At 36.0% G+C, this 15,948-nt stretch overlaps 1 protein-coding gene across 2 annotated transcripts; it reads right to left on the bottom strand.

Moving 5' to 3' along the window:
* Positions 1-1,721: 1,721 nt before the first annotated feature.
* Positions 1,722-15,661, bottom strand: LOC100371541 (ATP-dependent (S)-NAD(P)H-hydrate dehydratase-like). 2 transcript variants are annotated; one of them, XM_002741340.4, is made up of 9 exons: positions 15,474-15,661; positions 12,753-12,943; positions 11,806-11,894; positions 6,784-6,892; positions 6,415-6,465; positions 6,048-6,152; positions 5,666-5,786; positions 4,766-4,892; positions 1,722-3,641 (listed from the first exon to the last, which is right to left on the bottom strand). In XM_002741340.4, exons 1-9 carry the CDS (start codon positions 15,625-15,627, stop codon positions 3,479-3,481), a joined length of 1,110 nt encoding a protein of 369 aa, XP_002741386.1. In that variant the 5' UTR covers positions 15,628-15,661; the 3' UTR covers positions 1,722-3,478. The 2 variants fall into 2 exon arrangements, with proteins under 2 accessions (XP_002741386.1, XP_085353818.1); XM_085497692.1 differs by lacking the exon at positions 15,474-15,661 and adding an exon at positions 15,032-15,119.
* Between the last annotated feature and the right edge of the window lie 287 nt (positions 15,662-15,948).

A 15,948-nucleotide genomic window follows, 5' to 3' on the forward strand; every position in this document is an offset into this window, starting at 1 on the left:
ATGATGGGCCTGCTGTTCAACCTTAAAATGTTAGTACTGTATGTATATCACTCATGAGGCATACGAGTGTCATACACAATATGACCAGAAACCAGTACCACCACATGAAGCATAGGAGGGTCAAATGCCAGGTGACCAGACACTATCACATGAAGAGTAGGAGGGTCATGCACCAGGTGACCAGACACCACAACAGGATGTGTGGGAGGGTCACACACCAGGTAACCATATACCACACATAAAGCATGGGAGGGTCCTACAACAGGTGATCAGACACGATCACATGAAGAGTAAGAGGGTCATGCACCAGATGACCAGATACAACAAGATGCATGGGAGGGTCATATGCCAGATGACCAGATACCACCACAGGATGTGTGGGAGGGTCACACACCAGGTGACCAGATACAACAAGATGCATGGGAGGGTCACACACCAGGTGACCAGATACAACAAGATGCATGGGAGGGTCACACACCAGGTGACCAGATACAACAAGATGCATGGGAGGGTCACACACCAGGTGACCAGATACCACCACATGAAGCATAGGAAGGTCGTACGCCAGGTGACCAGATACCACACATAACGCAAAGGAGAGTCATACACCAGGTGACCAGATACCACCACATGAAGCATAGTAGAATCAGGTGACCAGATATGACAGGATGGTCACACACCAGGTGACCAGATGACACACATAAAGCATAGGAGGGTCACACACCAAGTGACCAGATACCACACATAAAGCATAGGAGGGTCACACACCAGGTGACCAGATACCACACATAATGCATAGGAGGGTCACACACCAGGTGACCAGATACCACCACATGAAACAAAGGAGGGTCACACACCAGGTGACCAGACACCACAACAGGATGCATGGTAGGGTCACATACCAGGTGACCAGACACCACAACAGGATGCATGGTAGGGTCACATACCAGGTGACCAGACACCACAACAGGATGCATGGTAGGGTCACATACCAGGTGACCAGACACCACAACAGGATGCATGGTAGGGTCCTCTGCCAGGTGACCAGACACCACAACAGGATGCATGGTAGGGTCCTCCGCCAGGTGACCAGACACCACAACAGGATGCATGGAAGGGTCCTCCGCCAGGTGACCAGACACCACAACAGGATGCATGGTAGGGTCACATACCAGGTGACCAGACACCACAACAGGATGCATGGTAGGGTCACATACCAGGTGACCAGACACCACAACAGGATGCATGGTAGGGTCACATACCAGGTGACCAGACACCACAACAGGATGCATGGTAGGGTCCTCTGCCAGGTGACCAGATACCACAACAGGACACATGGTAGGGTCCCTCCGCCAGGTGACCAGACACCACAACAGGATGCATGGTAGGGTCCTCCGCCAGGTGACCAGACACCACAACAGGATGCATGGTAGGCTACCTCTTACCATGAGTTGTTAGCCAGCAAAGGGCAATTGTCTGTAAATACAATGTACTGTAAAAGGGTTAATTATTCACTGGGTTTTAATTTTGCTTATTTCGCTGACTGAGAAATGCGCTAAATTAAAACCCAGTGAATATGTAAAATTTAGCATAGAACACATTGTCTAAATGATAAAACAGTGAAATTAAAACCCACTGAATATGCCTGAAATGGTAAATCAACGAAATTTAAACCCAGTGAAAATTAGTCATTTTACAGTAGTATTATCCACCACAGCTAGTTAAGTTTATTTATCTTTCGTAGATAACGCTTTTATTGGCCTACTGGTTATGTAAATACAGTAATGACAACTTCGTGGAAATTAAAAACTTTGATTTATATTTTAAAAAAAAAATATTTCATGATAAATAATATGATCTACTTGATTCTCTGCGATTTATAATCTATACCTACAGTAGTATAGCCTGTTTTCAATCTTTGACTTATACATGTATAAGTATTCTATTGGAGATACAATGGAAGCTCTTAACTGGAAAACTACAATCTACACATAAGGAATCAGAATGTTGCCGTTACATTTGTGCATTTTAAAATAGTTTGAAATTCTTTTGTTAGTTTTGACCCAAATGGATATCACTTCCCATTTGTCACAGGTCTTCTATCAAAATTGTTGATCTACATTCACAGGTTTAGTCATGATTATTCGAATAACATCGCTTATTCATGTGACCTTATTATTTGACCATGAACTTTCAAACGGGATACATCACCCATTAATTGAGAGAATATTTCATGATAACCTGTATATGGTCAATGTCAAAGTCAATGTCAAGTACATGGGGCTGACACACTTAGGGTTAATACATTTATCTATTGAAAATTGCAATCATATCATTGATCCATAGGTCAATGTCAGCATGTTTCTGCTTTATCAGCCAAATGAAATAGCTCTGCTACAGAAACATTGTGATAACCAAATCACATAATGCATGCCTATAAGACAAAATGTGGTTAACCACCCAACAAAAGTGTTTTGGTTTGGTAACAAAGTTACTCTTACAATGAAAAAAATTAATTTTGTAATATTACATTCAATAAAATTTATATAAAACATCTATATTTACAGATTTAACAACAAATATTGTTTCACACTTTAAGAATTGATAAACTCACGATAACTAATAATGAGACTCATGACTACACATTTTAAGAGGGTAAATATTGATCTACTGAGAATATTATTCTGCTGTGTATTCAAAAGCGCCAGCAATGATATGGCTCATATTTCCAAATCTTTTGTTTTTAACTAACCTCGTGCTGACCTTCAAAATTTTATTTTGAATTTCAATCAAAATTAGAGCACATTATTATAGAATATTATAGAGAGCACTCTCAAAATACACTAACATGAGTCGCCATGGTTACCTTAAATCAGTACTTTCTTAATTCTTGAATATTTTTCCTATTGAAATTTATTGATTTTTATCCAAATTGACAGAATCTTCAACTGCCTACAAGTCCTAAACAAAATTTTCAAAAAAACAACGAAAATGTTGAGATTGGAGCTCAATTGAATGAACAGACACAAAGAAATGTACAACAGCTATGAATTACTGATGTTTACAGATACACAGACAAGAAATATTATTTACAACAGATATGTAAATGTAAACATGTGTAAACTACTATAATTTCATGAAAAAAAAACACTACAAATATATAATTTTTGTAGTTTTTAACTTGGCAAAATATAATAATTGTTGTACTCATAAATATTTTCTCCTTTAATTAGTTAGTGTGCTATCTCTGGGAAATAATATACATACAGACAGAAACACATTTAGCTGTGTTCTGCTAATTAAGGTTGAAAATAACTCCAGATTATGTTTGTTTGTTTGTTTGTTTGTTTGTATGGAACTAAAGTTATAGGCCCATGTTCTGACACATCTGTGTCTGGTGGGGCTAAAAACCTGTTGTAGTTGTTTGTGGTTGTGGTTTTGATGTGGGTATTAGTCACAACTTGCTTTCCATCTGGCGTCATTCGTAAAGATATACAAATGCTCTATGAAGTTCAGCCATCATATCAGTAGTTGTCATCTGCCTACCCATTTGTGCAAATGCTTGTTTTGCACACTGTCTTGTCAGCAAACATGCCCCATATGCAGCACATATATTAGGACCATACGTCTGTAGCATTGTGCTGCGAATATTAAGTAAATATAAATATAAATACATACAGTAAAAAAAATTTCATTATATAAATCCTACCATATATATGTACTGGGGTAAAGTAAAGTAAAGATTGTCCTTTTATTGTTACAGTAATTCAAGTGTCACTGGCTTGAAATTGCACATTATTATACATCCAAAACCGAAAACAATAGAATTCACATGTCCTTAAAAGTCATGAGTGCTACAGAGATATTTTTTATTGGGAAAATGTGCATCACATTTACGTCACATTTTCTTTGTTTCATCAGATGCAGCAAACAATGTAGCACACAACTGAAATATAGTCACATCACTGAACACAAACAATGGCATAGGCATGAATACTTTTCAAAAAATTCAAAGTACTCAATATCTTTGATATGTACAAATACGAACTTGCTACTAAATATGTAAATGATTCCCTACCCCCAGTCTTCCATGATATATTTACCAAGCACTCACAGTGTCATTTATATGACACAAGAAATAAAAATAAATTTAAACTTCCTAAACTGAGCAAAATGTATATTATTCTCAGGTCCACAACTTTGGAATGAAATTGAGAACACAGTGAAAGACCTGCGCAGTGTTGAGAGATTTAAAGCTGCATTTAAAACATAACTGTTAAACCAATACTCTTAAATCAATGAATTGATTCATACTGTTAGAATATAGATTTTGTTATTCAGGACTATTAGTTTTGTATTACTTTATTTTCACAGGGGAATCTAGTTGACAGGGGCAATGTTGCTCTTTTTGATTTCCCCCACTCTGTATTTAGTTTGTTAAACTCATGTAAAGATGTATTATTTATTGTATTATTACGAGTGGAAGTAAATTACTTTACTTTAATTTGCTGGCCTTTCATGCTGTTATATTCAAAAGTTTTACAATAATAAGAATATCATTAGAATATACCGCAAAGTAAACACTCAGGCAGTTACAGGATTGCATCAACCTAGGCATTGGTCAATATGATTATCAAACTAGAACTGCCTTTCAGTTTATCTAAAATGTTGATTGAATGTTGATGGCCTTAGTTTAATTGTTGTCCTGTCTTTGCAAAGACGTTTCATATTAGATGATCTCATTAGTGATAAGAATCAGCCTTACTTTTGAACTTGAGATTCCTTGGAAAATACCATATTTGCCCAGCATGTAAAGGTTCCCATGGTTCCTGACAGAATATCGCCCTGACCACCGCATCGCCGTGGACTTCCCTCACCACAACACACTAGTACTGTTAACGTAAAGATAAACAATGATTTGTAAACACGGAAGCAATATGATTGAAAGCTGGTTTTGAAATAGTTTAGAATATTTCCTATTCAAGCTGGTCAGTTCTTTATAGAGTTTTCGCGATCAGACAAAAAAGTAACTATTACACATAAATGAATAACAAAATGGTAATACTTAAAAATAAACAAAATTAAAGCTGTGAGTGATCAATTATAATGAGAACAAGACTGCAGTCAACTCACAGGTTTTGAAAATGTTTGTTACATTTGATTTCGAGGTAAAGTCGCTGCTATGATAATATGATGAGCAAAATACTGAATTTTGCACCATGTAAGTGAACCAATTTATTTCTAATCTAATCATAGAAGCTACAAGTCAAACTTCACCAATGTGGTAAACAAATCATTAAAAGTTGGAATTTTTTGCCCGCGCTTTTATATATCATTGTGGTCAAACAAGAGGACTAATGCAAATTTTTTAATTTTTTGCATGAGGGCTGTGGTCATAGATGATTACAAACCAGAATTCCAACCAGGTATTATCCCAGACCATCTATTAAGTAAGTTTCCTTTAAATATGTTTTCGATATATGTGTGGAACATATATCAGGTTTGCAGGTTTTCCAAAAGCATCTATGTACATTGAAACTTGATGAGTGGCCGGGACTTGCTGAATCAGTAGACAGAGCAAATATTGCATCTTATTCTTTTTCATAAAGTCCTTGCATACCTGTCATTTATATGGATGCCAGTAACTTGATGTTCTAACACTTACTTTTATTGCCATCTGCAATGATGTCATTCAGACCTTTCCTAACAATTGTAACATTTCCTAGAGCACGTGCCAACACCATGACATCGTGAATTGGCTCATCTGGATTAGGATCCTCCCCGACCTGGAAAAATAAAACTTTGATTGGTGCATAAACATACTATTCAAGCACTGCTTAATATTGTAGCAGTGGACAATACGAACATGGGTCTTTAAGAAGGAAAGTTACGTACAGTGGACATTAAATTTAGAATCTCTTAAACAGGGAGTCAGTGACGTTTACAAAATTCTATAAACCAGCAAATCATGAATATGAACAATCCAGTGACAACCCAAAATAAAACTCATAAATCATCGCCTAATGGCGATAAACAACACTACTTACCACATTTTGGAAAAGATGTTTGAATTCTACCACGTTTGGTGTTAAGATGGCCTTGTTATAATTTTTAATCATATCAGGATCTTGGGATACAAAGAATACACCATCCTATGGAAAAAACATAGTGGAACTATTGCCCTTGTAGACTATAAATTACAATACACGATTCTAACTTGATGGAAATCTCATTATTTTAGTTATTGATTGGTGAGCATATACCACATGCATCTGACTTAGCACCATTGCTCAACTAAGTGCCCATTCTTTTAAAAATTACGCAAATTTGTTTGTCTAGTTGGACGAGTATAATAAGTATGTACTATTAATCCCACATGGTAAGGGATCACCAATGTATCACGTACATACTTACTGCATCAATCACTAATGGCATATCAAGATCTCTGCATTTATTAATTATGCTCTGAAAAAAGAAATAAATGAAATTATTAATAGTTATTATGCAGTGTATTCCCATCATTTTGTAGTCTTCAGCCTACCTTAGTAGGAAATGCAAATAAGAAAAAAAATTAAGCAATATTTCCAACATAGAAAATGTGTAAAAAAAAAACAATGCAAATATTCTCCGCTATTTTTCTTCACCTTGACCAGTGTAAAGATGTCTTATAATAATAAGTTTATTATGATATGACATAATTTTGAGAATTAGGCAGAACAGAATAAAACTGTTTGTTTGTTTGTTGTTTATTTGTTTACTTTTACCAATAGTTGCAATCATTACCTTGATTGTTGGTAACAATGAGTCATCTCTTCCAAGTCCTGGACCAATAATTGTAGCATGGAATTTATTCAACATACTAGTAATCTGTTCTAAGCCATTACTAGTATTACTAAATAAAACAAAGCATATACAAAGTCTGGTGAGAATTTGAAAGGGTGCAGTTCCAAGGAATCATACCAAAACAGTCAATTAAGCAATAACCCTGATATACCACAAGATACCATATACTACAAGATATTGAAAAATTCATGACATACATGCAGGAACCATAGGTGAGTAGATATGTGAAGTGAATTGTGCAATACAAAGTAGTAGTATATTATCATAATAAACCTATTTTTAGAAAATATCAGTTACCTAAAGAGCATTTTATGCACCACTACATTACACAGGCTTAGTGAACTTGTTGACAGCATTGATGCTCATTAGAGCAAACCAGTGTAGATGACTGACTATTATTGGCGATCCGCTCCGCTAGGATTGCCCTTATAATCACTTTTGTCGTTTTGTGTGTGTGTGTGTGTCTGTGTGTGTACATTTCCAGTGTTCCAGTGTTCACGTATTATTTCTTCTGTGATTTTTTTGGCTTGGCCGATTTCGTTCAAACTTGGCAGGTAGGTCACACCTTAACCCTAGTTATAAGGAAAAATCTGGAAAATTTTTTTGGCCCACCGTTGCCATAGCAACAGCCAAAAAACTGATTTTTGGATAGCTTCGCGCCAAATGTATCTCCTCCTACAAATTTGGGATAAAATACTTCAAACATAGCTCATTCTACTCAGCTTGAGTGTGGGCACAAAGTTACCATTTGAATTTTTGATATCTGTTTTCATTACTGAGAAATTTGACCCCAAAGTTGGGGTAACTTTTCACCAGCAACGGCTCGGCTGGTTTTGTTCATACTTCACAGGTAGGTCGTGCCGTCACTAATTGGAAAAAAATCCTGGCCCACCACTGCCATTGCAACATCCAAAAACTGATTTTTGAATACTTTCGCCCCAAATGTATTACCTCCTACCAGTTTTGTACACAGTCAGCTGGCATCGGTGTCGCTGGATGTATATGATAAAGGGAAGTTGTGCAACCAAATTTGCCGAGTTCGCAGTTTTTCGCCAATAAAAAAATAACTAAAGCAACAACTCACGGTTTTTCAGCATTTTTGTAATAAAGACATTATTCTCTATCAATAATCCGCCCAAAACAGGAACATTTCTACTAATTCTTGTGTTTTTTAGACGTTTTTCGAAAAACCTGCTATTAGGCTGCAAAAGTAGAACATTCCGGAGGGGGTGAAAGGGAAGAGCCAAATTTAATGCGTAAAAATAGAACGCGTATTTTGACCTCTATGCGGTCGTTGCCAAAGAGCCCTGCGTCCATCGCCTGGCGATGCTCTTCTGTTTCACCAGTTGCGTTTTTTGACTAAAATTTGGGCAGTACTGTCAGTCACGAAAATTGATGAATAAAAAAATACACATAAAATATGAATCACGGGCTAATTCAATGGTCACCGAACACTCCACTACTAAACAATCTGTGGCAAGATAGTAGCGTACTGTATATTTGACCCAGATTTGACAAGCATGGTACAGTTTTGCGCGTGCCCGTAATAACGCGCACAAAGGATTGTGGGACAGAGTCCTTTATTTGCTGGCATTCTTGACTTTTGACTGCAGTTCTTTTTTTATATTTTAGAGTAAATGCTTCTGATATGCTCTTAGGTTGCTTAATATCCGTCTGAAATTCTGGACTGTGGTCATATTTTTCGATTAGGAGTCGTATATTTAAATTACTCACTGTGACTAGTGTTTTGCATTATGAAGTATATTGTTATGAAGGTCAACACACTGCAATTTAGGTAAATATTTACCATTTCGTTATTTCGCTTTCCAGCATTTCCGGGAAACGCTTCATTCTAAAAAAATGCTATCGCAAAACGGTTGGAAATAATAAATGTAACAGCAGAATACGTCCTAGCACAGTCACTCTACTAGGAGAGAGTAACTGTGGTCCTACTACTAAACTAAGTGACTTCTAAAGACTGAATGGTGTTTGCGAACTTCGTATTAGTTATAAACCGACGTCAGCTTCACGTTTATGTCACCATGGAAACAGCCAAAAAACATGTTGCTTGTTTTTGAGCGGAGCGGATCGCCAACCAGCCTACTGGCTTGTACTGATTCCCTTTACTCAGTGACTTTCTCATTTAACAAACTTTCTATATATTATAACATCCATCATTTTACCAGCATAAAACAGAATTAAATATAATTAATGATTATAGCCGAGTAATATTACTCTCTTATACTGTGTTATAAAATATACTGCAAATTTGGAAAGTTCCGGTGTTTTCCGTCTGCATGGCCATCACAGGCTGCATGTTGTTACACATACATGTGTTACGTTACTCATTTTTTATAGGACAATTGGCCAAAGACATGTAGATATTGCTGCCTCTGCTAAGCTCACTTAGCTCACCTGCAGCCATGCAACCTGTTGATCTGGAAATCAATGAACCCAGAGTGTTGCTGCTCAAAGAAACTCACCATTTCCAATTTAGCCATAGTGGATAATTGTTAATTTATTATTAGCTATAGTGGATAATAGCTATTATATTATTAACCACATTGGATAATATTTAACTTATATTAATCACAGTGGCTAATATTTAATTTGCACAGTGGATAATAATAAATTTGTCATTAGTCAAATTCGTTACTATTTACTTTGTATAAGGGGAGAGTAGGAAATCAAACGGGCGGTTCACCGCGGTAATCACCGCGGCTCTCCGCGATACACCGGGGAGAGCCGCGGACTGCTTATAATTAGGGGTCTCAATCGCGGTGGCCACCGGTACCGGTTACAACCGCGGTCGTAGGAAAGGTGTGAAATACATACTTAAGAGTTTCCTTTGTGATTCAATGAGTCTTTGTTTCAAATAGCTGTTTTTAAATCGAGCAGGTTACGAGCATCCCTGGCATGGAAATACTAAGTCCAATGCTGTATACGAATTGTTGTTGCGTGAAACAATGTTGTATTTTATGCATGTATTTATCACCAATTCCAAGAGTAAAAGTCGTAACTTTCGAAGGTACAAGTATTATGACTCGTCCATACATTTCACTTACGTTTGTTACACTTGAATAAAGTCTACCACATGAAAAGAATGTTATTTACGAAGTTTTAAATAGCCGAGCCTTCCTGATTCGAGCCTCTTGTTGATTTTACAACGGTGGGTATCATAAATGTTTATTCTTTACTTGTATCGCATTTCAGACAAAAAGTTCAAGATCGGTAAACAAGAAATGGACGAACTAAAATGTCTCCTGTGTTTCACGTGCGACATGATTATTAAAAAAAAAACAGAGTTAAGCGGTCATGTACGTTCTATAAATCTAACCTTGCACACATAATCTTGTATTGACGTGTTTTTTTTTTGGTCAAAAACGACGTTGCCTTTCAGTTAACTCTTCGCGAGAGTTTACCGATTTTTTGAACAAATGTTAAGTAACTATATCGTTTTGCGTCAAACTGGGTGGCCCGAATTTAAATGTCAGTGTGTGAACTCATTGAGGTCATTGCCAATTGCCGCACGTAATTCAAACACATGGTTATTAGAGTTCAGTCGAATGTACGCGAGTAATGCGATCGAAGTGCGCTGTGAGTTTATTATAGAAAAATTTAACATTACGCATGATATTGTATGTTATTGTATGGTTAATATTACATATTCACTTTATTTTGAATAAAATAATTCACCGATGAGTCACAAGTATTTAAAATATTTTCTCGACTTTCGTTAGACACCTGGCTCCTGGACCTGACTATCTTTTTCAATGATTTAAATGCACCCATGTCTATATTTGCGTAATAATTACGAATGCAACGAATTATCAAGTCGGTAATATTGAAATATTCACAGAACCCAATAGCCCAGGTTAGTGTCCCAACAATAATAAAAATAACTTAGTTTGCGTAATTATTATAAAAGCAATACATTGCAAAGTTGAAATATTTAGAGCCCGTGCAATACTGTAAACAGATTTGCGTTATTAGAAAAGCAGCACACTAAGTAAACGATGTTGAAATATTCAAAGCCATTATAGAGTTGGATACAAGTTGTGTTATTACAGTACCGCCGGATATAATAACAAATTTACGAGATCGAAGCGCGGACCAAGAAAGAAAAGGGTTGCTAAGGTAATGCGCCAGTCCAGTGCGTGTCATGGGGTCAAACTTCGGTCAACACACACTTGATGTTAGCATCGTCGCGTAGCAAGTTTCGCAACGTACTTGAAGTTCAACTGTGTTCCAAAATGATGTCGACAATCACTCAATTGTCGCAGCGCATGTTGTACCAAGTCCATGATACACCCAGTTTCGACTTTGGCTTACTTTTCCTTCTTAGTGCATGTTCTTGTTCACGTAAATGCGACCTCTCACCAATGTATTAAAACACTTTGAACAATTTCTGAGACCATGCTGATATATATTCACAAAATAATGCGATCATATTTTATACTATGTTGATCCCTACGTCTTTCTGGGTCGTTTTGTAATTTTATTCCAAGGCTCAGGCAAATAAAATAATGTTAACTATTATAGACTAGTTTCCTAGCTTTTGGCTCAGTCAAATTGGCTTAATTTTTCATTAGAACTTTGTGATCCTTTTAATTTCCCAGTTCTTTGTGTTCCTTTATGGTCTTGACAATAAGTGTGAATTGCTGTGCGAGCCCACCGCGGAAGACCGCGGTCAGCCGGCATCATGGAATCTATGCATAAATTTGCATAAAATGCGGTCGACCGGCGAGTACCCACCACCACCGCGGTAATGACCGCGGTACACCGCCCGTTTGATTTCCTACTCTCCCCTAAATCACAATGGATAATAGTTAATTTGTTATTAGCCACTGTGCCCAATAGTTAATTTGTTATTTTTTAGATAATGGTTTGTTTCAGCCACAGTTGGCATGGGTCTTCAAAACTCAGTATAAACTTTCACTTAGATTTGAGAAAGATACTTACAGAAAAGGATGCACAATAATCTCAGGACTGTACGACTTTATTGCTACAGAAGAGTCCGGGGTACAGAACACAATGGATAAATCACAACCCTAGAAAATCACAAAAATGCATTAAAATTAAACTATGTATAAATTTGATAATCACTATTTTTTCTTTTCTAACAATATGCAGCAAATATGAGGTCTCAACCATTTCAAGAACAGGGGTGTATAGGCTTAGTAGTTGAGTATATCAACAATCAACTGTACACACATACAAGTCACTCACATAGGATGAAAAATAAAAGTTGTAACAAATTTAAACAATGGTTAGTATTATATTCAGAACACAAACAATATTGATGATAATTCACAATAGATTGAATTGAATACCATTATAATGAGTATAGAAGACACCAAATATCAAAATATTTATTTCTGTTGTAATATGAGTTATCATAAGAATACCGCAAATAATGCACAAAGACAATACGGCAATTGTATGAACAAATGTGTAGTGGAGGTCGTGCAACCTGCAACATTGTACTGCTTAAGTACATATTTTGCGGTATTCTCACGAAAACCTAATTAATAAACATCTTATTGCTAGTAGTATTTTAATGAGAGAAAACAACAGCCTGAAATGGCAACAACAACAATTGCACTATTCCCTTCATATGTGACATGTTTAGCGCTTCTGCATCAAATATAAATAAACAAAAAAAGTGTTCAAATGTAACAATAATTCTGTTGGAGACGAGTAGTTTACCCCGTATAAAAAAAATTCACATAAATGTATGAATGCCTTGATTTTCACCATTTGCACAGCACTTACCGATCTGAATAAAAACATGTCCAAGATCAAGGTTAAAAAATTCCAATATTATGATCTTATTTTTAATTAGTTTGGGTAAGTCTGAGTTACCATACACATACAGTATGTGTATTTATTTGACTTGAGATACTAACCAGTCGAAGAGCTGACATGGCCGAAAAAAATGGGGCACCAGTATAGGATGATGATCCACCAATTGTAGCAACTCTTCCAGCTTGGCCTTTATGTTTGTCAAAGGTTAATGGTGGTATGACTGACTTCACCATCTCAGTAAAAGCACCTGGATCTGTCAGTGTTGTAGCAGACCTAGTTTTTCCAAGGTTTCCTATTGATAAGAATGAAATATAAATATGGTGTCGTTTTGAATAAAAAATGTTAAAATTATAGGAAAAATAATTATTTGTTGTGCTTTAATTAATCAATCATTGTTGTTTAGCTTATTTACATTTAGTCTTTTGCATCCTGTTACAACTTAATTTTGTAAGGGAAAACCAATGTGAACATATTACCCCAGCGTAAAAGAGCAAAAATAGGGTATACCAAAGATATATAAAACATGGCTTAAATGCCATCACTGAATGATCACTAAACTGCATTTTAATTTTTTTTTTTTTTGTAAGCTGTGGATAATGGAAGAAGCTTTAACTTTAGCAAAAAATAGTGTTGAATCAATAAATTATGTACATTTATGGTGTATAAATTAAAAGTCAAAATTGTTGATGATATTTCTTTGATTTCTGCTCGTGATCTTGGCATTGAGTTCGACAAGCATATGACCATGGAAAATCGTGTGAATAGTATTTGTAAATCATCATACTTTCATATACGCAATATTAGTTCCATCAGGAAGTACCTAACTAATGTAACCACAAAACATTTAGTACATTCATTTGTTACATTAAGGATTGACCATGGAAACAGTCTCCTCTTCGGCATTGCCCAGACGAACATTCGTAAGCTCCAACTCGTTCAAAATACTGCGGCACGCCTCATCACAAGGACCAAGAAATTTGACCATATCACTGAAGTTCTTTACAACTTACACTGGCTTCCTGTTCAACAACGCATTAATTTCAAGATCATGTTAATCGCCTTTCGTGCAATTCACAACACCCTACCATCATACATTTGTGAACTGTTTGCATCTTACAAACCTACCCGCAGTCTACGCTCCACTAATAATCTTCTCCTGAACGTTCCGAAAATTAATACTAAATTTTACGGTCAACGCGCCATCTGCCATGCTGCACCTGCCTTATGGAATGAACTACCTCTACATATCAAACTATCTGACAATATTGACATTTTTAAGAAGAAACTTAAAACTCATCTTTTTAAACAGACTTTTGAAACTCAGTAGTTTTTCTTTGTTGTTGCTATTAATGTTTTATTCATGATTTAATATTTTTATTTATTTTTTGTCTTGTAAAGCGCCTATGAACATTTATTTTGGATATATGGCGCTATATAAGTGCATACTTATTATTATTATTATTATTTCAGCTATACCCACATGTTTGCTAAAATTATCAATGTAATGTTGGTTTTCCCTGCTATGTACACATGGCAAACATTCTTGCGCACCAGTGTTCCCTTTTAGCAAATTTTCATTTCATTTCATCTTTAAAAAAATTTGACATAGGTGTATTAGAATAGAAAATGGATGAGGTAAATAGAAAGAATGCTGAATAAATAAGGGCAGTTCACTAGGACAAATCAGGCAAAAACAAAGCTTATAGTCCAGGAACACTACAAACCTAAACATAGGACACCAGCGCATCCATCTATGGCTTTACTGAAATGGCCTACTAAAACACCTCCATGTAGTATATGGTTTGAAATAGTGAGATCAAGTTTTTTTATTTAAGATTTTAAGTATAATTACCAATATTGAAAATAACTTTTGAACCACATACTAACTGGGGTTGTTTTAGAAGGCCTATTCAACCATTTTAATGTAATAACGGTTGCACAAAATAGCTTATGTGAGCCATATCAGGAATCAGCCCCTAGACTATTAGAGGAAACACTGTTGCTTAGTGACTCATTTTGTAAAAATAGAAAAATGATCACAATAAAATGTTAGGATTGTATTCTATTACAGCACATACTTATTTTCCAATAATTTATACATTTTTTCACACAGAAATCCATGTAATTTTTACTGTATAATCTTGAAGCAGACTTTGCAATATGTCATATTCTGTTAATTATTATTTTACAAATATTTTCCATGATTTTTTCTCAAATGATATTTTCAGACATTACACGAATACTGATAATTTTTTTACTGGTACGTTGTACAGCATTTTAACCACTTTCAATATGTACATACAGGGATGATTAATAAAAAAAAACATACTCCAAGAATAACAATGGGAATTTATAGCATAATGAAAAGATCCACACTGACCTGGTATGTGCAGTTTATGTTGTGCACAAAAAAGTGATACCCCAGACATGGTGATGGTTGGTACGTTTCTGGTAGTGCTATTATGACTATATTCTGAAATTGTGTGGGCTTGGGTCGTTCCTATTAATGTGTAGGGGTGATTTAATGCTTAGAAGAACCATTGTATATGTTGCAGATAAATAAAACAATAGTTGTGTCTGGCGTCATGTCAGGTCACATCTAAATCTGGAAATTTAAGGGTCAAACATTTGAAATTATGGGAGGGTGACTGCACCCCCTCCCTGTGACAGTGTATCACTTGTAAAAGTGTTATCTTGATGTGCCAACACATTTGTATAACTTGCAAATTCACTTAACTGATCTTCCAGCCATCCCCATGATTTCAAATGGTCTATCCCTTGATGTCAATTCTACAATATTATAAAACTATCATTATTCTCACCTATAGGAACCATCCGTGATCTCGCTGACATCCACAAAAACATGTTTTGTAGAGAGAACATGTTTCTTTTATAAACAAGAGTGGTGTTTGCTCGACGGAGGAAAAAGACAATATATCGGCTGGTCAAAAGATTGGTCGAATTTAGCAGTGACATCAACTTAGTTTTGAAACCGGCAAACTTCTGGGTAAACACCACTCGACTTTTGACCGCCGGTAGCGCACTACATGAGCGTGAGGTTGGTGATAGATTCACGTCATATTCGTGTAAGAATCACGACAGATTAGCCTGCATTCTCCTTCCTAAAGTTCCTTGCGGTTATATTCGTAATAGAACTCTGCCTGGGAAATTGATTAGACTGTTTACTTTCTATACTACAAGAGCGTGAAAAGATTAACGTCATGTTCGTATCAGACTCAGGACAGATTCGATTTATAGACCATCACTCGTTTATATTATTATTATTAATAGTAGTAG

This window comes from Saccoglossus kowalevskii, chromosome 4 (genome assembly GCF_978046115.1).
Source record: "Saccoglossus kowalevskii chromosome 4, keSacKowa6.1, whole genome shotgun sequence".
In the NCBI taxonomy this organism is placed as follows: Eukaryota; Metazoa; Hemichordata; class Enteropneusta; family Harrimaniidae; genus Saccoglossus; species Saccoglossus kowalevskii.

Coding starts and splice junctions, on each gene's coding strand:
- LOC100371541 (XM_002741340.4), bottom strand. CDS start 15,627: ATGTCACTGCTAAATTCGACCAATCTTTTGACCAGCCGATATATTGTC. Junction 11,895..12,752: donor CCATGTCAGCTCTTCGACTG/GTTAGTATCTCA, acceptor GTGATTTTCTAG/GGTTGTGATTTATCCATTGT. Junction 5,787..6,047: donor AACATCTTTTCCAAAATGTG/GTAAGTAGTGTT, acceptor TTATTTTTCCAG/GTCGGGGAGGATCCTAATCC.